The following is a 22,814-nucleotide window of genomic DNA, read 5'->3' on the forward strand; positions in this document are numbered from 1 at the left end:
TGTGTGTGGGAACAGGAAAACAGGTTTGCCTAGTCAAAATTGAGGGTGTAGGTGAAAATAGAATATCACAAAAGAAACAACAACAACATATCCTTACATTCACACAGCACATTTTTGTTTACAAAGAAGTGCTTCATAAATTATTTCATTAGAAACAGCAAGGATATTCATTAAGCAATTCATTAATTTGATATACATTAAAAAGAAAATCTTTGGCACCAGGCAGAGTTGGACTTGAATCTAAATTTTGCACCTTAGTAGCCATATGACTTTCAGCAAATTGTTTGAGCTGTTTGATACACAATTTTCTCATTTAAAAACATAGATAACAAAAAAAAAAACATAGATAACTTACTCATGGGACTGTTGAGAGAAACATTATGAGGTAATACATGTAAAGTGCCAGGCTCATACATAATTCCATTTCTTCTTCACCTTACTGATACTGCCAAGTTCCTAGTATCTTCTAGATTCTATACTAGGCCCAGCTGGGAATAAAAAAAGTGAATGAATACAACATAGGCTCTGCCTTCAAGGAGTTTAGCAATGCATGCTACACTGGTGATCTAAAGGATGAAGGAAGGGAGTTCAGTGAAGACTTCATAGAAGAGATATTTTGTGTCTTTTTTTCCTTTAAAATATAACGAATAATCAAAAAATATATATATAAGGAATAAACATCAACTAGAGAAAAATATAAAACATAGATAAGCAAATATAAAAATAAACAACAAATCAATCTACGACCAAGAGATAACTACATTAACATTTTGAGGTAGGGGTGTGTGTGTGTGTGTTGTGTTAGTTTAGGAGATAAACACACACAGTTTTAATAAAAATTATGTACTGTGTTTTATGACATGCTTCTTTTTATTCAAACTAAAATTTTTGTCAGTGAATAATAATAAATAATAGTACTTAATATTTTTGTCAGTGAATAATAATAAATAATAGTACTTAATATTTTTTACTATTTTAATCTTCACAACTTAATGGGATAGGTACTAATATTATCTCCATTTACAGATGATGAAATTGAGACAGAGAGGTTAAGGAACTTTCCCAAGGTCACACAGCTAGTAAGTGACAACCAAAATCTGAACCCAGTAAGTTTGATCCAGAGTCTGTGCTTTTATTTTTGAGAGAGAGAAGAGAGCAGGAGGAGCAGAGGGAGAGGGACAAGCAGACTCCCCCAATAAGCGTGGAGCCAAAGCAGGGTTAGATCTCACAACCCTGAGATCAGGACCTGAGCTGAAACCAAGAGTCTGACACTTAACCCACTGTGCCACCCAGGTACCCCTACCATAAACTTTTAAAAGAGTATAGCCCAGAAAGGAAATGATTAGGGACTAAATGGAGATACAGAAGAGGGAGAAATGTTGATAAATATCAAGAACTAGACAACAGGGGGGCCTGGCTAGCTCAGTTGGCTTAGCATGTGACTCTTCATCAATGGGGGTTGTAAATTCAAGCCCCATATTGAGCATAGGGCTTACTTAAAAGAAAAAAGGTAACTAGACAACAGACTTGGTAACCTGACTCAATGTCGGGGCAAGGAAAAAAATAACTCTTGGGTTTCTAGGTAGAGAGGAGTGGCATTATTAGTTTCCTTTTATAGACAGAAACAAAGGCCCAGAAACACTAATTTGTCCAAGGTACAGTTTGTTAATAGCAGAAATGGAACTTAAACTCTAGACTATCTCCAAAGTCAGTACTCTTTTTTTTAAGATTTCATTTATTTATTCATGAGAGATACAGAGAGAGAGGTAGAGACACAGGCATAGGGAGAAGTAGGCTCCATGCAGGGAGCCTGATGTCGGACTCTATCAAGATCACACCCTGAGCCGAGGGCAGACGCCCAACCACTAAGCCACTCAGGCATCCCTCAAAGTCAGTACTCTTTCCACTACAAGACAACACATCAAGAAAGAATATTATGCTACATTTTATATAGCACTCTATAATCTATAAAGTGATTTCAACATTATTTCACTTGATACTCTTAACAACCTATGAGTGAGGGCAGGTATCACCATTTTACTGATGAGTACACTTAAATAGAGTAAGAAACATGATGTAACCCTTAAAATCCTCAAAGATCTAAATTTCATCTGTTGGATTACAGAAGAGCCTCAAGGTGGGAAGTGAGATTCAAGTGATGAGCTTGGGACTACCTGGGCTGCTGAATGTTGTAGGTATTGAGAAGAGAAAGGGGCTAGAAATAGAAATGGTTTGGGTAGGTTTCAACACAGCCTATTGTATAAGTCCACATCATAATATTTATAGACTTACATATATTTATAATATTTATGTACTAACAATGTGATTGCTGCCCCCAGAGTTGTGTAAGACAATAGCCCTAGATGAACAAAAGAAGTCTCCAACCTGCAGATCAGGATCTACTGGTAGGTCTAGGAGTCTTGCTTCATGGAGCCCCAAGGTGGCTTCCAATAATGTTTTCTCCACTCTGCTACAACCCCTTTCTGCCACACATCCCAGCTAACATTCCCAGAGCGAAAGGGAGAACAGTACAGCCAGCAACTACTTCTCAGGAACTACAATGATTGTATCTGCCCTAATCTCAAGACTCAGATTAAAAGAAGGTCCACCAGGAGCACTGGCTGGCTCACTCAGTAGAGCACATGACTCTTGATCCCAAGGTTGTGAGTTCAAGCCTCATTTTGGGCGTGGAACCTACTTTAAAGAGAGAGAGAGAGAAATAAAAAGAAGGCCTTCCATATAATAAGGTTGGAGATCACCTTGATAAAGGATTGGGAAGAGATGAAAATGGTCTGATGTAATCAATCATTTCTACTTATCTGGCAGGAAAAAATTCTAGAAAGTGCCAGAATAACAGTATTCTGTTAAACCTCCTTAGAATATGATCACACTTACATTAAAGTCAAAGGTAACAAGAAACAAAAGGCAGATCATAACAAGCATTCATTTGGTAATCCACTCATGCCTTAAACCAACTGAGAGAACACTAACACAGATTATAGACAAAACTTACTATATCAGCTTCTGACCAAGTTATGTTTAGGTAAAATACAAAACTTGGACAGAATAATCTAGTCGGATGCTTCAAATATAGAAGATAATCTGAAACTGACCAGATGACTCAAATGTAGAATAAAACCTAAAATAACATTGGTAGTCCTCAAGTGGTCATGTCAAGTAACTGCAGTTAAGTTTCTTTTCCTCATATCTGGACAAAGAAAACACACTATTCTTAAAAGAACACAACTGAAAACAAAGGCGAAGCAAGTGTACTCTGTAGTGCTTGAAGATATTTCTGATAGCATTCTACCAACCATCACAGAATGTATTTCTTTCTCTTGCCTAACCTCCTTCTTGCACTTCCACTGACACATTGCTCTCTAGTGCTACTTGGTGCTACTAGGGTTACTAATCCCAGCTGCTCTGTGTAAATATCATTTTATTGCTTACATAGTCCTGTCACTAAGAAAACTTAATACAAAATTCTAAACTCAGGGGGCACTTGAGTGACTCAGTTAAGCATCTGACTCTTGATTTTGGCTCAGGTCATGATCTCAGGGTCATGAGCTGAGGCCTGCATGGGGCTCCAAGCTGAGCATGGAGCCTGCTTAAGATTCTTTCTCTCTCCCTCTCCCTCTCCCTCTGTCCTGCCCCTCACATGCGCTTTCTCTCTCTCTCAAAAAAAAAAAAAAAATTCTAAACTCAGGTAACAATTAGAATGAAAATGGGATCAAATTGAGGCCTATGACTCCAAAGCCCATGCATGCTAACCCTCTCCAAAACACCCTATCCAAGGAATTTACCACAGATTAAATAGCTGCTCAAAGCATTCAAAAGATGGCTGTATTAGAAAATCCTAGTCTTCCAGGCAGCCCGGGTGGCTCAGCGGTTTAGCGCCTGCCTTCAGCCCAGGGTGTGATCCTGGAATCCTGGGATCGAGTCCCATGCCAGGCTCCCTGCGTGGAGCCTGCTTTTCCCTCTGCCTGTGTCTTTGCCTCTCTCTCTCTCTCTCTCTCTCTCTCTCTGTCTCTCATGAATAAATGAATAAAATCTTTAAAAAAAAAAAAAGAAAATCCTAGTCTTACTTCTCATGTTTCTCCTAAACTCTCATACTACTACCACATTCACAACACTTCTGACACCAGATGTTTGGCAGTTTTCCCCTACCAAGTAATTCTCTGTAACACCAGCAGGGTATCCTACAATTTAACTCAATTCTTAGGCTATCCACCTGGAGATAGAGTTAGAGATAGAGTCAGATCCCCCAGGTTAAGGGCTTAATCCCACAAGACTGCTCCCACCCCACTTTCCACAGACTTAAATAGCTATTCAAAGCATTCAAAAGATGGCTCTCACCTATCCCTTTCAAAACTCTTCCCCAACATAAAATCTCTACTACAATCAGGAAGTACCCTCACAGCCATATAGTCCATGCTTGCCATTTCTTTCTATGATTTTGTTTAGCTTGGTTCCCTCACCTGGAATGCTCTCTTCCATATATTTAAATCCTATCACCTCACTCATCTGTAAACTCCAGAAAAGCAGGACCACATCTGCTGTACTGACAAGCATATCCCCAGTACCTTGCAAATCATAGCTACCCAAGTAACTGCTGAGTTAATCAATGAACCCAAGTCCCACCTCCTCCATGAAAAACATATCAAATACTCATACCCACTTACTTTTTAAATTCTGAAGACCTTTGGAATCAGCATCATAGTTTAGTACCTAATTACTCTGTAATTGTTTGGTATTAGATTTCTTTTTCTGGCTAGACATTGGAGCATATGCCTTATGCTTCTTTGCATATCTTACAGAACCCACATAAACACTAGATATACAACAAGCACACAATAAACACGTATTCATTGGAGTGCTGACATAGGATCAGCACTATTTTGCAGAGTAGGTTAGACATACATAAAGCCTTCTCTTCTGCCTATATTTTGTAAAAACATAAATCATTCAGAAGTATGTTTCAGCATTCAGCAATTAGAGAAATAATCCAGAAAAGTTCAATGGCCCAGGGTCTGTAGCTCACTAATTATACAAGTAGATCATCATGAGTTTTCTCAGTAGAGAAGCAGGAAAAGTACATCAGGGTGATTTGACTTAATAAGTGTCATAATTAGTTTTGAGATATGATGTTAGCTTACTGTAGGTGTACGTAGACTACTGTGCCCTCCTAATCTGAGTTTTCCATATTTCTGTGGTGTCATTTGGAAACTAAATATTGCCTGCAAATACTGATTGATCAATATATTTCTCCTACAGTCCACTCAATTTGTATTACTGCAAAACTATAATTTACAATTTTATTATATAGGTAGGTTGCTAACATTACTTTAACAGTAAATAATTTTTTTAAAGATTTTATTTATTTGTTCATGAAAGACACAGGGAGAGAGAGAGAAACTGGAGGGTATTATGCTGAGTGAAGTAAGTCAACCGGAGAAGGACCAACATTATATGGTCTCATTCATTTGAGGAATATAAAAAATAGTGAAAGGGATTATAGAGGAAAGGAGAGAAAATGAGTGGGAAATATCAGTGAGGGTGACAGAACATGAGAGACTCCTAACTCTGGGAAATGAACAAGCGGTAGTGGAAAGGGAGGTGGGCGGGGGGATGGGGTGACTGGGTGACAGGCACTGAGGGGGGCACTGATGAGCACTGGATGTTATGCTATATAGTTGGCAAACTGAACACCAATAAAAAATATACAAAAAATAAATAAAAGAAAGTTTTTTAAAAAGAGCAAATCCTAAGACTGATTCTGAAATTTCTGAAATCTATTCATGACTTTCTAACATTGCTATAGAGCATTCCAATAAAAATACAAAAACAAAGAGAAAAAAACATAAAAAAAGATTTTATTTATTTATTCATGAGAAACACAGAGAGTGGCAGAGACACAGGTGGAGGGAGAGGTAGGCTCCTCGAGGGGAGCCAGATAAGGGACTCAAATCTTTAATCTCGGGACTCTAGGACCACGCCCTGAGCGGAAGGCAGACAATCAACCACTGAGCCACTCAGGCGTCCCTTTTTTTCTTTTTTTTTTTTTTTTGAATAAACATTCTTTCTTTTACAAAAAAGATAAAAATAAACACACAGACCATTTCTCTTTTCTTCATGGGAGACTTAGAAAATACAAAAAAAAAGACTAACCATTTTAAACGTTAGGTCTTTTAGCATATCTTTTTTTTTATTTTATTTATTTATTCATGAGAGACCCAGAGAGAGAGAGAGAGAGAGAGAGAGAGGCAGAGAGAGAACAGGCTCCATGCAGGGAGCCCGATGTGGGACCCGATCCCCAGATCCCGGGACTCCTGGACCATGCCCTGCGCCGAAGGCAGTCACTAAACCTCTGAGCCATCCAAGGATCCCCCTTTTTGGATATCTTTAAATAATGTAATTAGCTAAAAACAAAACTATGAGTCCTTACTTACGAATTTAGTTTGAATATATCAAGGAAATTCTGAGCCACCAATACTTTATTTTTTTTTATCATCAAATCTATTTGCTCATTCATACTTTCAAAGAAGATAAATGAGTTATTTCTCCCTTTAGGACAAACAAGGAACTTAATTCCAATAGAGTTAATTTTGCACAAATGTCTACTTTAAAAAAAATACAGTTCCATTATGTAAGGTAAGAACACAGGTTCTGGGCAGCCCGGGTGGCTCAGCGGTTTAGCGCCTCCTTCGGCCCAGGTCATGATCCTGGAGACCCGGGATAGAGTCCCACGTCGGGCTCCCTGAATGGAGCCTGCTTCTCCCTCTGCCCGTGTCTCTGCCTCTCTCTGTGTGTGTCTCTCATGAATAAATAAATAAAATCTTTAAAAAAAAAAAAAAAGAACACAGGTTCTAAGACCAGACTGACTGGCTTTAAATCTCAGCCTAGCCACTTGCCAGGTCTAGAAATAAAATTTGGCCCTATGAAAGAATATGTCAACTCGTACCAAAGCGCAAACTATAGACAAAATACCAGATTCATTTTATCACACCAGAGGAATGATCAGTTCTAGTCTCCTTCATTTCCGTGCACAAAAAAAAAAGTTTCAAGATCCCATGACTTAATACTTCCCCCAAAGTTAAGAAACAGGCACTTGTGCGTTATTTTTGTAATAAACACAGTGGACACACTCTTATGCAATCCTAATCATACCTTAAATTCAAGGTCAAATAATATACTGCACTAAATAAATTATTATTTTTTCTGTCATCATATAGTGAATTTAACACTTTAAAACTATATGAAGGGATGCCTGGGTGGCTCAGTGGTTGAGCATCTGCCTTGAGCCCAGGGCGTGATACCAGGATCCCAAGATGGAGTTCCACATAGGGCTCCCTGCAGGGAACCTGCTTCTTCCTCTGCCTACGTCTCTGCCTCTTTCTCTCTGTGTCTCTCAATAAATAAATAAAACCTTTAAAAAAAACTATATGAAGACTACAAAGGTTTTTTATGACTAAAAGTCATCCAATTACCACCTAGCTAGAAACAGAGAAGCCAGATAAAACACTTTGCTTTTGACAAACAATACTTGAAGACATATGACACCAATTTGATTGCTAATACATAAAAACCCACTTACAGCTGTGATTAGAAATTAATACCAAGATACTGCGGCTGTAAGTCTGAACTAAAAACTGATACTTAGAATTAATGGTGAAATGGCATAGTAAAAGAACAGAAAGCATTTGTTGGCCAAAATGAAATTGGTCGTATATAAATAATATTAATAGTAATGTTTTAATAATATATTTATTAATAATCAATACAATATACTTTATATTGATAGCATTATTTTTTTTCCATTTTTCTGATAGGTTGTTAGCCTTTTTTTTTTTTTAAGTAGGCTCCATGCCCAGCATAGAGCCCAATGCAGGGCTTGAATTCACAACCTTGAGATCAAGACCTGAGTTGGGATTGTATCAGATGCTTAACCGAGTGAGCCACCCAGGCACCCCTTAATAGCATTATTATTAATTGATTTAATAATTCAATTAGGGATCCCTGCGTGGCGCAGCGGTTTGGCGCCTGCCTTTGGCCCAGGGCGTGATCCTGGAGACCTGGGATCGAATCCCACGTCGGGCTCCCGGTGCATGGAGCCTGCTTCTCCCTCTGCCTGTGTCTCTGCCTCTCTCTCTCTCTCTGTGTGTGTGACTATCATAAATAAATTTAAAAAAAAATAATTCAATTAGATTTCTTAGAGCAAATAATCTTATTATCACAAAAAAAGATACCTTTTTTCCTTACCAATATAAGTGCAAAGATCAACAAAGGAGATAACACTTGGAACTACTTTACAACCAAGCTTTGTAACCTTTTGTTAGCTCAAGGATCAATTCTTAAGTATTCTCATGACACTAGAAGTCAGCTACAAATTAAATAGTCCTGAGAATTTTCTTTAAAGGGCTCTGCACTATGGAATTCTTTTTCTCTGTCCTTATATCTCTGTTGACAGTTTTTCAGGTCTTAACAGAAGCCCTCTTAATGCTCTCCTCTCCTAAATGGCAGGTAGCACACTTAAATGAACACTCAAGAGAGTGGAAACCATCTTCTTCACAACTCCAAGAATATACAATGCCCTGCAAACTCTCAGATCAGAGTAGAGGAGGGAAGTGATTCCAGTATTTTTCCCTCCCAATCTTTGGGACATCAATGCCCAAGCAGAATCAGCAACAATTACAAGAGCATAAAACAAAACATTTCTTAAAAACAAAATGGCCAAGTTAAAACAATTCCCCTAAGATGTAAAATAACCCATTAAATTTCAATTAGTATATTATGAAAATGTACTCCTGAGTATAGGTCTGGAAAATTGGATTTCTGCACTAGAGAATTAGAGTAAAAATAGGTTTAAAAAACATAGCTGTACAAAAAAAAAAAAAAACCATAGCTGTACAATTCTAAATGTGGACAGAAAACATGAGACAAAGTACAATTAACTGGCTCAAAATGGGGATATTTTATCTTCATTTTCTTTAAGGAAAGAAATATTTGTGAAAACTAATGTAATCTACCAATATCCCACACATTTAATTCAACAAAGATATGGAAATCATTTCGATTTTCTAACAGTGCTGAAGAAGCTAGGAACATATTTATTAAACAAGAAACATCCTACCCTTACACTTTAATGAAACACATTCTTAAAGTATTCTGATAGTTTTCTTGCCATACTGCTTCAGCAAGTAACCAAGCAAGTTATATCACATTAAATTGACCTGAAGACTAAGATTTATAAGTAAAAAACATGATTGCTGGGATGGTAAATTGAACCAAAATAGGCTTGTTGCCTCTCTCTCCTGCCCACCACCCACCTCCACCCACACTTTGATTTATGTTTTAAGAAAGATCACAACTTAGAAACAAAACTCTGTAAAACCTTTAACAAAGATGAGTAGAGGGAATTTTAAAATTCCCAAATATTATTCTCACCTGTGCCAGTGCCTGTATCACCTCAGACAAATCTCTTTTCACAGTTTAATTTCCCAGCTGGCAAATAAACATTATTTTCAGTCATTGGAATGTATCAAAATTCTTGATTAAAGTTAGTCAATATTGGGGCACCTGGGCGGCTCAGTCAGTTGAGCATCTGCCTTGGGCTCAGGTCATGATTTCTGGGTCCCGGGACCCAAACCCTGCCTCAGGCTCCCTATCTGAGGGGAGTGTGCCCCTCCCCTTGCTCCCACTCCACCCTACCCCCGCTCCTGCAATTTTCTCACTCTCACACTCTCTCAAATAAATAAATAAAATCTTTTTTAAAAAATAATAAATAAGGATGAGATACGCAAAGTATTCAATCAGTGGGGCTGCTAGAACCCACTGTCTTCATAACTGAACTAAACCAACTTGATTGCATACTCATTTGAGGCCAGGGACTCCATCCTATTTCTTGTGTATACCTCCTACCACCCCTACACCTTAATATCACCCAATTCAATGTTCTGCACACATTAAGACTCAATGTGTCTTAATTGAGACCATATTTCTGTAGATGAACAGACTCTAAAACAAAAATCAGATGCTGAAAATACGAACTTGTGAACAACAAAAAGAGTTGTTGGTGCTAAGAATAACCTCAACGTCTACAACAAAAAGTGTCAAAGATAAAGATGCCACAGAGATGGAGAATAACTTTACTGGGAAAGGGGCGGAATGAACAAAATGAAATGGAAATAAGAGTGTTCTCTCAGTTTAGCTTATGCTCCCAGAGCGAGACAAGAAGAAAAATAATTTTTTTACATTATTAATCGTCATCAGTCCATACGACTTCCAATACCGGCCACGGACCTTCTTGTACCTTCAACTAATTAGGTAACATAGGCCACTGGATAATCAAGACAGTTCCCCAGGAGGGTACAAGGAAAGTGACTTGGGTCTGGACTCAATCTCCCCTCGATTATCCCCTACTAGGAAGATAAAACGTGAGGGTGGTAAATACGAGAGTCGTGGAGAAGTGAGAGTTTGGAGACTGCCCCTGATTAAAATGACCCCACTACACTCCGTAGTAAAGACTGACAATACAGAACACCTCTCCAGTAGAAGGGGACTACAGGAAGACAATATAGGACTTACCTGGTTTTTCTTTATTATGGTTAAACCTCGCGAGCTATGCAGCCCGTGGCAGCCGCAAATCCACGCACAGGCTCCGATCTCACACACCGGGAGAAGAAACAGTAGTGGTGGCGTGGAAGGGGGGTTGCGGGGAGGGGGGCGGCGGCGTCAGAGCCGCGGCGGCTGCGGCAGCAGTGGCGGCACTCCCACGGTTTCTCTTCCTCCACCCACCGCCGCCAGGGCCTGTGGCCTTTACTCGTCCTTTCCTCACTCCCCCCACTTCCGGGTGACGCCCAGGCCGGAAGCAAGGCCTGAGACGCAGAGTGAGGGACGCGTCACGTGAAGAGGGACAGGAGCCCCAGAGTTGAGCTTCTCCCGCCCCCTACTGCCCCTGGGTTGACACGCAGCCTGGGGCGGAAGTCTTTTTGGCGCGGCAGAGACCTCTCCTTCCCCCATCACCAAAAACAAAACAAAACAAAATCCCACCAAAACCTGTATCGTCTGTAGTAGCCTAACCCCAAGCCAAGAAGTACCATAGACCTGTTTGCAAATCATCTTCTGCATACTTCAGCCCTTCCCAGCGTGAAATTAACGTGCTGCTGTTACTGTGTAGCCTAACTCCAGTTGCAATTCCAAAACTATGAACTTGCACTCGTCCCTCTATTCAAAAATGATCTCAAAAAAATTTATGATTTTTTATTCATGCTTTTGAATTCATAACCTTTATGTGTGTGTTGGAGTTGGGGCAGGCGTCTCACCTCATGCCTACCTTCATATCACCAATCTAAAGCTTTGAACCACTTGCCCATTTATCCATTACTTGTCTATCATTCTAAAAACCTAGAGGATTCCAAGGATGCAAAGAATGTTAGAGTATCTACCACCATGAGTTTAGAAAGAAATGAGGGATCCCTGGGTGGCGCAGCGGTTTGGCGCCTGCCTTTGGCCCAGGGCGTGATCCTGGAGACCCGGGATCGAATCCCACGTCGGGCTCCCGGTGCATGGAGCCTGCTTCTCCCTCTGCCTGTGTCTCTGCCTCTCTCTCTGTGACTATCATAAAGAAATAAAAATTTAAAAAAAAAGAGATGCATAAAATGTTGCAATATGATGCACTGTTACAGAAAGCGTTTGAGAAAAATGTATTCTTTTAATCCTGTTTTCCCATTTTCACATTTTAAGAAATGGTAAAATCCTAATTTTTTTTAAGATTTTATTTATTTGAGAGAGACCACAAGCAGGGGGGCAGACTCCCCGCTGAGCAAGGAGCCCCATGCAGAACTCAATCCCAGAACCCTGGAATCGTGACCTGAGTCAAAAGCAGACACTTACAAAGCAGACACTTGGCCACCCAGGAGCCCTAAAATCCTAAGATTTTTAAAACAGTGAATATTAACTTTAAGAGGGACAGGCTACATCTCACTAAATTCGTAGTGAGGTGTGATCTTTTCATATTTCCTTTCATTGAATATCTGTCATGAGATGTATGGGGAAATTATTTTTTTTTAATTTTTATGATAGAGAGAGAGAGAGAGAGAGAGGCAGAGACACAGGCAGAGGGAGAAGCAGGCTCCATGCAGGGAGCCCGACGTGGGACTCGATCCCAGATCTCCAGGATCACACCCCAGGCCAAAGGCGGCACTAAACCACTAAGCCACCAGGGCTGCCCTAGCCAGTTGGTTTATAACTACAATATTATCAGTTAAGCTTACAAAGAAACTCACTAAAAATGAGAAACCATTAATAAAGCCTTATCAGAGTCTCAAATTCACCAGCTAATTTTTATATAAAGTTTATCATTATGAGCTGCAAGACTATTATGTATATAATAGTTGAACTTTTCCCTCACTATAAAACACCTCACATCTCTAAGTGCATCATCCCTAACCTCCCTTTATCAATGCATAAGCATACTAACAGTTTTATACATACTATTAACTAGTTTTCAAATAGAAGTGAATATCAAGTAATCGAGTTTTCTGGTGTTGAGCTGATAGTAGGTGCCCCCAAAATGATTATAAAATGATATTAATATATCTCAAAAAAAGTTAATAGTCACAAGGGTGAGAACTCAATATCTGTTAGTATCTAGTTCTTAATAAGTTTAATGAATTTTTTTATTTTTTTTATTATTTTTTTTAAGATTTATTTATTTATTTATGATAAACATAGAGAGAGAGAGAGAGGCAGAGACAAAGGAGGAGGGAGAAGCAGGCTCCATGCCGGGAGCCCGACGTGGGACTCGATCCCGGGACTCCAGGATCGCGCCCTGGGCCAAAGGCAGGCGCCAAACCGCTGAGCCACCCAGGGATCCCTAATGAATTTTTTTAATTAAAGATTTGAGAGAGTGAGTGCATGAGCAAGCTGAGAAGGAGCAGAGGAAGAGAATCCTCATGCTGACTTCCCACTGACCACAGAGCCTGACATGGGGCTTGATCTCATAATCCTGAGATCATGACCCAAGTGGAAACCAAGAGTCCGACACCCAACTGACTGAGCCACCCAGGTGCTCCAAGTTTAATGAATCTAAAAGAAAACATATAGTAACATAATTTACAACGAAATTAAGAATGGGATTTATGACATTTACCCTAATTTAAAAGAATACTTCACAGCCCTCTAACACAAATAACATTTAAGGGATTGGCAATGCTTCTGAAGTCACTTCCCTACATTCTTCAAACGTTCAGATTTTTGATCGAAGACTAATTTGACAATCTTCCCACCCTAGATACTAAAACTCCTGGGACACCTGGGTGGCTCAGGGTGTGATCCTGGAGTCCCGGGATTGAGTCCCACATCGGGCTCCAGTCCAGCATCGGGCTCCCTGCATGGAGCCTGCTTCTCCCTCTGCCTGTGTCTCTGCCTCTCTCTGTGTGTCTCTCATTAATAAATAAATAAAATATTACCAAAAAATAAAACTCCCACTGATGCGTTTTGGGATAAACTGAGTGCATTTGTGAAAGGATAAAGCTTTGACTCTCAGTACATTAGGAAAGCTGCAAGGTCAGAACATTGTGAGGACACTAATTTAGACCTGTATTACTGCTTCATTTCTAATAGTGGCCAAGACCATTTTAGAATTACTCATCAGAACAAGATTAACTACAAAATTAAGCTTTAAGTCTGTTCAAAAATGTCACCTACCACCACCAGGTATTATCACACAAAGCAACATATATGCTGGCAGATGAACAGACATTTTTTTTTTTATTGGTGTTCAATTTACTAAAATACAGAATAACACCCAGTGCCCATCACCCATTCACTCCCACCCCCCGCCCTCCTCCCCTTCTACCACCCCTAGTTCGTTTCCCAGAGTTAGCAGTGAACAGACATTTTTGAATGCCGTATTCTTTTGCTGGTAAGAATAGTTGACAATTATCACTTACCTGAAATTGGTACAAATCATATTGAGAATTATCTGTAGGGGTGTCTGGGTGGCTTAGTCAGTTAAGCGCCTGCCTTTGGCTGTCAGGATCCCAGAGTCCTGGATCAAGCCCCTCATCAGGCTCCTTGCTCAATGAAGAGCCTGCTTCTCCCTCTCCCAGTGCACCCCTCCTCTCCCACTCGTGCATGCAGGTGCGCTTGCGCTCTAATAAAAATCTTAAGAAAAAAAAAGTTTCAACAATGCCCCAACTTCCTCCCCAAATCTCCCAACTCCCAGCCCCCAGCAACGGTACAACTGTATTGTCCTCTTAAGCACCAAGCGATCCAGTCTACGGAGGCAGGGAAGATTCCATTCATGGGGAAAAAAAGCAAATTGGAAAAAAATAAATGTTCCTGCTCTCCAGAAGGAAAACGTAGACGGAGCCGCCAAGCTCCAAGCCTGCCTCGGGCTGCCCGGCTGGAGTTCCTGGGGGGGGCATTTAGGCCGTTGGCTACATTGATGTGACCCCCCCCTCCTCTTTTTGGAATGATCTTTTTGGCATATGTTGGATTTGTTTTCTTTTCGGTTTTATATGTACAAGGGCTGTCTTCTCAAGCAAAATTTACCGAGTTTCCGCGGAACATGATGGCAACTGAGGGGCAGAATGTGGAGATGTCCTGCGCTTTCCAGAGTGGCTCTGCCTCGGTGAATCTGGAGACCCAGTCATGGTTCCTGTGAGGGCCCGAGGACCTAGAGTCTGGGGCCGAGGTGACTGGTGCCCAGGTAGCTGAGTCGCACCACCCGCAACACCCCATGCGTCTGTCCGGATCACCCCCTTAGTGCTCTTCGTGCTCTCAGCGGTCCTGGAAGTCCCTGGGGACCAGCCTGGCTCTTAGCGTGAGCGGCGTTGGGGATGCCAGGGAGTGAGCTAAAATGTGTCCTGGCGACATTACGTTAAAACCAAGGAGGTGGGACGCCTGGGTGGCTCAGCGGCTTAGCATCTGTCTTCGGCTCAGGGCGTGAGTGATCCTGGAGACCTGGGATGGAGTCCCACGTCGAGATTTCTGCATGGAGCCTTCTTCTCCCTCTGCCTGTCTCTCTCTCTCTCGGTGTCTCTCATGAATAAATAAATCTTTAAAAATTAATTAATACCAAGGAGGTAGTCATGTTGTGGTCTTTCCCGATTAAAACTGAAGATAACCTCCTCCTCCTCGGAAGAAGAGGAAAGAAAGAAAAAAAGAAAATGACTACTATTACCTGTAGTCATTAGTAATCCTCAATGCCAATTCAGGAATAAAAAAGTAAATAATGGAATGTTGAAACTTCCTCAGCACTTATTTTGCTTAATCACATTTCAGGGTTACATGCAATTGAATACTTCAGTCCTATTTTAACATGCTTTCTAAATGATAGCAAGCGTTCGTTCAAGTTTTATCAAATACTGGCACTATCACGTAGTTACTAATCTTGCAAGCACTTATTTTGCAAGGACATTCAACTTTTCCTTCTCAAGGAAATTACTTACTGGATTTGATTGATGCGTTTAATGAGAAAACAGAACATATTGCCAGGAGAGCATTCTTCTAGTATTTCATATAATTAAAAATCTTTCAAAGGTTTGGTTATGCATAAATCCTTATCTACATCAGGTAAGTTTGGGGAATCCTAAAAGTCATTCATCTGATAACTTACTGCATAGGTAAGTGAATTTAGGAATCTCTAATTTAGCTTACATAGATTACTCCACTCAAATTCCATTTTCTGCTTGCGCACTATCAACAAACATGAGGCTTTTTACACCTTCAGCCAAGGAAGTAATGAAGTACATGGTACAGATGTTTTCTTCATTTAGCATCTTACATACAAAATCTAAAGTCATACTGAATTCAGAATATATATCAAAAAGTTGGTATAATTACAGAGCCAACAGCAGGTCACCACTGATAGTAACTGGAGAAGTGAAAATAAACTTTATTTGGCAGATCCTTTAATAGCATCATAAACATCTTAAATATAATGAAAGTTTCAAAGCTCCAAGATAAATGTCAATGGAGCCAAGGAGCTACCTAATCTTCAGATGTCCTAGGAGTTCATATGATAGGACCACTCTTCCCTTGGTCTGGTGACACCCCAAGTTCTCTTGGCAGGAGTAAAAAGGACTTAACAATGCCAATTTCAAGTGTAAACAAATTAGAGGTGAAAGTAGTAAGCATATTCAGTATCTACTCAAAGATGACCTAATATAACTCTGTGATCAGTTATTCATGAACTTTAATTTCAGCCTACTGTAAAGTTGACTTCCAGGTAACAGCCAAATTTTACTTTCATACTACTACCTCAGAAAGAAAAATTATTTAAGAACTTGTAAAGCATCTGACTTTAATAGTAACACTAAAGTTAAATAAATGAAAAGTGAGGGCAGCCTGGGTGGCTCAGCGGTTTGGGGCCATCTTTGGCCCAGGGCATGACCCTGACATCCGGGATCGAGTCCCACGTCGGGCTCCCTGCATGGAGCCTGCTTCTATCTCTGCCTTTCTCTCTCTCTCTCTCTCTCTCTCTTTGTGTGTATCTCTCATGAATAAATAAATAAAATCTTTTAAAAAAAAGAAGTGATCAAGCTTGGTTTCATTACAAAAGAAACAAACCAACAATGAAGGTTTCAAATGTACTTTATTTCTTAAATCATGCCATATTTTAGTAGGTGCACAGTGCTTTCACCTGGCATCAATTATGAGTTGGTTTTGAAACAATTCATTATTACACCAGCTGGGATTACTGATCCCTCCATTCCTTTGGGGTGACTCTGCCAACAGGGGACAGGTTCCATTCTATTCCAATTTGTGTTGCTGTCTGTAAGAATTAAAACACTATTAGTTATAAATGTTTAAACCAGAATCCACTCTTCCTTGGAGACTATTTCTTAAAAGTGACAAAGCTACTCTACAGGTTAAAAACACACAGAAACTCAGCTGGGATGTAGTGCCTTCCACGTAGGCCAAAGCTAATTGCTGTCCTAATTCGTTAGAACAGTACTGTTTGATAGGGTGTCCTGAGATGCAAGAAATGTCTAGATCTTCACTAACACAATAGCCACATAAGGCTATTGAGCAACTGAAATATGGCTTGTATAACTGAACAATTGAATTTTTAATTAATTCAAATTTTTACTTCACATTTCTCTACTATCTCAAAACATTGCTTCACTCAACCAGAACTACCCAAATACTGCCAAACATTACTTTTATAATATCCTTTCATCAAGGAACACCACCTCCAAAAGTGCCCCCGATCACACATTTGTTCACCACCCATTTACTCTTCTAATTAAGTACACATATCTATTTTAACAATATATTTAAGGAAGGTTGAAAACAAGAATGAAAAGCCCCATTAATAAAAATCTTTGTTTATAAAGGCAAGGGTTGATAGGTATCTCTTAAGAACTGTATGCATGTATGTATTTATCCTACTTTTAACCAACAAGTAAAACTGGTAAGACTAAAACTAAAATGAAAGCAAGTCACTTTACATCTCATCCATAATATTTTGTACTCAGTTCTGGGGTACAACAGTTTCTCTTCTAAAATTCTTTTAGAAGAGAAACTGATTAAGCGAAGGACGGTGACCCAAAGATGGTGAAAACCCTGGAAATCATGTAACAAAAAGTGATTAACAGATCTAAGGATATTTAATCTAAAAGATAAGATCCAGGAGACATGATAACAATCTTCTAATATCTAATGGTTGATACAATACATGGAAACGGGATCAGAATTTGTTGCAAGAAAATGATGGGTAGAATATGAATGCTTAACGCTATGGAAGATATTCCTGCAGTGGGTGGGTAATTACATCAGGAAGTCTTTGAAGTCCCTCCTAACTAGAAATGTATACTGTGTGAAAACATTTTGAATACATAAATAGGAAGAGAAAAACATCTAACATAGAAAATTATCAATCGACAGTACTTACATATGCCCATACAGCAATACAGAAAGTGGCTCCGCTAGCTAATACAGCATTACCATATTTATCATGGAAATCAGGTGCCCGTTTCTGGTGACTCTGCCTTGCCATTGTTTGTGGAATGCTTTGAACTTAAAAAAAAAAAAAATACAGAAGTGTATCAGTTACAAGGAAAAGAGAACATGTAATTGATATTGCTAATCAGGAAAGCAAAGTTATCTTTATAGTATTATGTTCAATAAAATGTTAAAACGCATTGTAGCTAAAAGCAAAGTAGTGAACTTTAAAATGCATCAAAGATAATTTGACAGATGTATAGATATGTGAGAAAAATATGTCAAAATTTAATCGTACTTCTGCAGTGCATATGTATTTATCATACAATTCTTCCAACTTTTCTGTCTGAAACTTTTCATAATAAAATCTTAGGGGAGGGATTCCTGGGTGGCTCAGCGGTTGAGTGCCTGCCTTCAGCCCAGGGTGTGATCCTGGAGACCCAGGGTCGAATCCCATGTCGGGTTCACTTCATGGAGCCTGCTTCTCCCTATGCCTGTGTCTCTGCCTCTCCCTCTCTCTCTCTCTCTCTCTCTCTCTCATGAATAAATGGATAAAATCTTAAAAATCAAATCAAATCAAATCAAATCTTAGGGGATAAAACAGAACAGGTGATGCCAGTAACATTCACTACAAACCTCTGGAACTTGCCTCCTATTCATAATATGAATATTTAGGACTTAAATTTTCACTAGTTTAACTCTGCAGTGCTCAACAACTTGACAACATAAAAAGGTAAACCCAAAATGAATTTTGAATGAAAGCACATTAAATGTTTATGACCTTACAATTACAAAAAAAAAAACCTCCAAAACTAGAGTAAACTTGATTTTTTTTAAATTACTAATAAATGCAACACTTGCTGAAAGAAATGGAGTATATGAAAATATGTAAGACATAGACCCTGTCCTCAAGTAACCTGCAGTCTATAGGATACGAGATTTATATACACAAATCACTCTAAGTAGAATATTAGCTAAATACTTTGAACAGCAGGTAGGATTTGCTTATGTAGATGAAGGAAAGGGAAATCTGAAAAAAGGTGGAGGAATAAAAAGCCCAGCGTACTACAAAACCAATTATGTATGAAGAACAAGGTATATAGACAAGTAATAGGAATAAAACTAGAAAGGATAATGGAGGGCTACTCTTTTGGTAGAGGCAAAGGTTTTTGAGAATGATATTAAAACTTTGCCTTACTATTATTTTAGTAGAATGAGTTTTAAAATTGCTTCTAGAGGCTCTTAAGAGAGCTTGCTTGGCAAAGAACCAAAACTGCAAAATATGTTATTTCCAGATTTTTTTCTCTTCCTAAGTATCAGATCCTTATTGTTTTACAGCCTCAAATGGTACTTACATAATGGAAAGCATATATTTTTTTAAAGATTTATTTGAGAGACCGAGAATGTGCAAGGGGAGGGGTAGAGGAAGAGAAGCAGACTCCCCGCTGAGTACGGAGCCTGACTTCTGCGGACCCCAAGACACTTGAGATCACAACCCTAGCTGAAACCACGGATTGGAGGTTTAACACGCTGAGCCACCCAGGCGCCCCTGCAATGTAAAGCATATTTAAAAAACAGCAAGGTGGGACACCTGGGTGGCTCAGCAGTTAAGTGTCTGCCTTCAGCTCAGGGCGTGATCCTGGAGTCCGGGGATGGAATCCCACATCGGGCTCCCTGCATGGAGCCTGCTTCTCCTCTGCCTATGTCTCTGTCTCTCTCCGTGTCTCTCATGAATAAATAAATAAAATCTTTAAAATAAATAAAAAACAGCAAGGGTGCCTGGCTGGCTCAGTCATTTAAGTTTCTGTCTTTGACTCAGATCATAATCCCAAGGTCCTGGGATGGAGCCCAACATTGGGCTCCCTGCTCAACAGGGAGTCTGTTTCTCCCTCTGCCCTTCCCCCTGGCTTGTGATCTCTCTCTCTCTCTTTCCAATAAATAAATAAAATCTTTTTAAAAATTTAAAAACAGCAAGAAAAAAAGAAAAAATAAACAGCAACGTCGCCCGTTCGTTAGCATTTAAGAATATAACGGCTTCTATGTGATACAGTGGGTTATTTCAGGATAGTTACTTGGCCATTAATGATTTCTCCTCTTAACTGCCTTACAGGTTTTCTTTTCTTCTTTCATACATGGGATGAGCAAATTTAGAAACATTTCACAACATATTCTGCTCTAAAGCAGTTAAAAAGTGAATGTGTGAATTCTACATTGAAAAAAAAAAAAAAACTCCTTCTGAGGTACAAGGCCCTACCTACTCAAAGGGTAAATAAATAAGTTAAAATTATGAAACAATTCTGCAACATCTCGTGACCTCAAAATTCAGGTCACCCAAGTGGATTTCTTTAGACCTCTCCACTGTAATAAGAAATGGTTACTATTATCTATTGGTAATCTCATATAATCCTCAACAATTGTATGAGGTAGGAATAATTTACTAACCCCCTATTTTACAAAGGAGGAAAATGAGGTTCAGAGAAAAATCCCTTGCCCAAAGTGAAAGAAATAATAGATGTGGCTTTTGAAATATTGAAAAACAAGCTGAGCAACTCTTTTTTTGGTGACTGTCAAAGCTGTTTGAGTGTTTAGAACGCAGTCTCGTAATACCTTTAATGACTCTAAACTGAAAATAAAAGGATAGCTAAGTGGTAATTGCTTAAGGTCACTTTCAATATTAAATAACTGCTCACGTTACTCAAGGTCACCTTCACTGCAAGTCAAGTACGGAAATGAATTGTCTCTTTCCAATATAATGCATTCTCAATACACACGTCTGGTCTCAAAATTCGCTCGTACCTGCCTGTTAGATGAGAAAAAAATTACAACTATTTTCCTATAAGCTAATACTCAATTAATAAACAACAAAAAAACATAAAAGCTGCAGTGTTGTCTCCTTGCAATGAAACCAGAGAAAGAGCTAGATTTACAGTATCCTTCCATTACAGTTACAGGATTAGAAAAGGAGGTTCTTCTCTTTGAGGGTAAATGTATCCTCAAAGCTAAAATTTACGAAATTACTGAAGGAATGAGTAGTGTCCACCAAGAATCTCCTTCCCTGAAATCGTATTAAGTGAATTTTAAAAAACAAAAAACTATGCTATGACTCTGGTAACAGAAAATGAGCTGAGAACCAAAACGGAAACACCAGGCGATAAAGTTAAAGCTAAGGACAGCTTCCCAATTACTTGGGGCGAGGTCGGAGACCTCGCATTTTTAATTAGGAAATCGGGATGTAGGTGGAAGGAAAGGGCGCGAGAGACTACCAGGACAAATGCGTAAAAGGCGGTTGGAAATTATTTGCTCATAATTTTTGCTTACCTCGGAGACGACTTAGAGCGTTTCTGGCCACGGGAAACATCCTGAAGCTGAAGGCAGAACGGTGCAAATGCGGTAACTGCTTTGCTACAACTTCGTGCTAAGTACCCTTGCAAAGAGCCCTGAAAAACAAAATGGCTTCCGGCTGGGCTCTTTAATGAGATTTAGAGAAATCTCGCGAGACCTGTAAAAGAAAACCCCAACTTTATGGAAATTTTAATCCTCTTTACAGGCAGGAAAGATAAAGGTTTTTTGGGAAATGTAGTTTCACGCTTCGTAGGTGAGAGATGATGGTATTCAGTGAAGAATGAGAGAAACTCCACCACCACCACCACCACCTTGGAGCCAGGTTTAAGGCTGTGCATAGGAAAACTGAGATGCTGATCTTAGACTGAATAATCAAAGGCCCTAACTTCAAGATGGTGTTTCAGAGGCTTGAGCTTGTATTTCGCTCCACACTAGGAATTCTTTTGAGTCCCCCAAACTTTCTTCACTTCTCTAATTTTTTTTAATCTCCTATATACTATATTATATATATACTATATACTCCTATATATATATACACACATACTGATTTAACTTTTAATTTTGAGATGATTTCAAATTTAGAGAAAAGTTGCAAGAATAGTAAAAATAAATAAATAAATAAATAAATAATAAATAGTAAAAAAATAATATGTAGATAAATGGGTGATAAAGTAAATACAACAAATGGATTGTAGAATGGATATTCAGAGTACAATTATTTCACTTTTTCTGTTCTTTTTTTTTAAGATTTATCTAAAATCTTAACCTTTTTTTTTAAATGACTTTATTGCACTGGATTTCCATGAATCAGAGACAACTTTTAACCATTAGGTGTCCTGACTTCCCATTTGTGAAGAGTGGCATGACTCTGACCAAGAAGTATGGTCCTTTTCATGGGTATTTTCAATTTTTTTTCTTAAGTAGAAGCCCAATTAGAAGTTATTTATTTGTTGAATTGGTTGTTTATTGATTAGCAATAGTGCAGATCTCATGCTAATTGGGAGTTCAGAGCCAAACACAAGATCTGGCATGACGGCAAACACTTTATAAATCTTTTTAATCAAGTGAATGAATTTCAGAGGTGTTTAGCAAATCTAGTTTAATAATATATTAACTTCATTTCTGACTACAGATTGAGGCAGGTGCACACTCTTTGTACCATATGCAATTGTTATATCCCAGACATCAATGATACTCACATTAAGATCTTGAAAAATTTCCTTAAGGGCAAGATACTGGACGTAACCATGAAAGACAGATAAATTCATGAGAGACACACAGAGAGAGGCAGAGACATAGGCAGAGGAAGAAGCAGGCTCCACACAGGGAGCCAGATGTGAGACTCAACCCGAGACTCCAGGATCACGCCCTGAGCTGAAGGCAGATGCTCAACTGCTGAGCAACCCAGGTGTCCCCACTTTTTCTGTTCTGTTTCTGATATTTTCATAATAAAATATTGGTGGTGAGAGGAGAACACCTAAACACCAATTGCCAAGGTTCACCACTTGGATAATATTTTG

General features: G+C 39.2%; 2 protein-coding genes across 12 annotated transcripts in view; both read right to left on the reverse strand.

Annotated features, from left to right (window-relative positions):
• Window positions 1-10,849, reverse strand: part of ATP7A (ATPase copper transporting alpha) — a 154,689-nt gene extending 143,840 nt beyond the window's left edge. For all 11 annotated transcript variants that reach the window (XM_077889249.1, XM_077889255.1, XM_077889253.1 and 8 more), the window contains exon 1: window positions 10,585-10,849. The gene's annotated coding sequence lies outside the window, so the exon portion shown is untranslated. The remainder of the gene's footprint in view (window positions 1-10,584) is intronic.
• A 5,732-nt stretch (window positions 10,850-16,581) lies between these two features.
• On the reverse strand, window positions 16,582-21,431 carry COX7B (cytochrome c oxidase subunit 7B). The gene is made up of 3 exons (XM_077887448.1): window positions 21,271-21,431; window positions 17,903-18,027; window positions 16,582-16,780 (listed from the first exon to the last, which is right to left on the reverse strand). The coding sequence occupies exons 1-3, from the start codon at window positions 21,308-21,310 to the stop codon at window positions 16,703-16,705; spliced, it is 243 nt and encodes an 80-aa protein (XP_077743574.1). The 5' UTR covers window positions 21,311-21,431; the 3' UTR covers window positions 16,582-16,702.
• Between the last annotated feature and the right edge of the window lie 1,383 nt (window positions 21,432-22,814).

Source organism: Canis aureus, chromosome X (genome assembly GCF_053574225.1).
Source record: "Canis aureus isolate CA01 chromosome X, VMU_Caureus_v.1.0, whole genome shotgun sequence".
Taxonomy (NCBI): domain Eukaryota; kingdom Metazoa; phylum Chordata; class Mammalia; order Carnivora; family Canidae; genus Canis; species Canis aureus.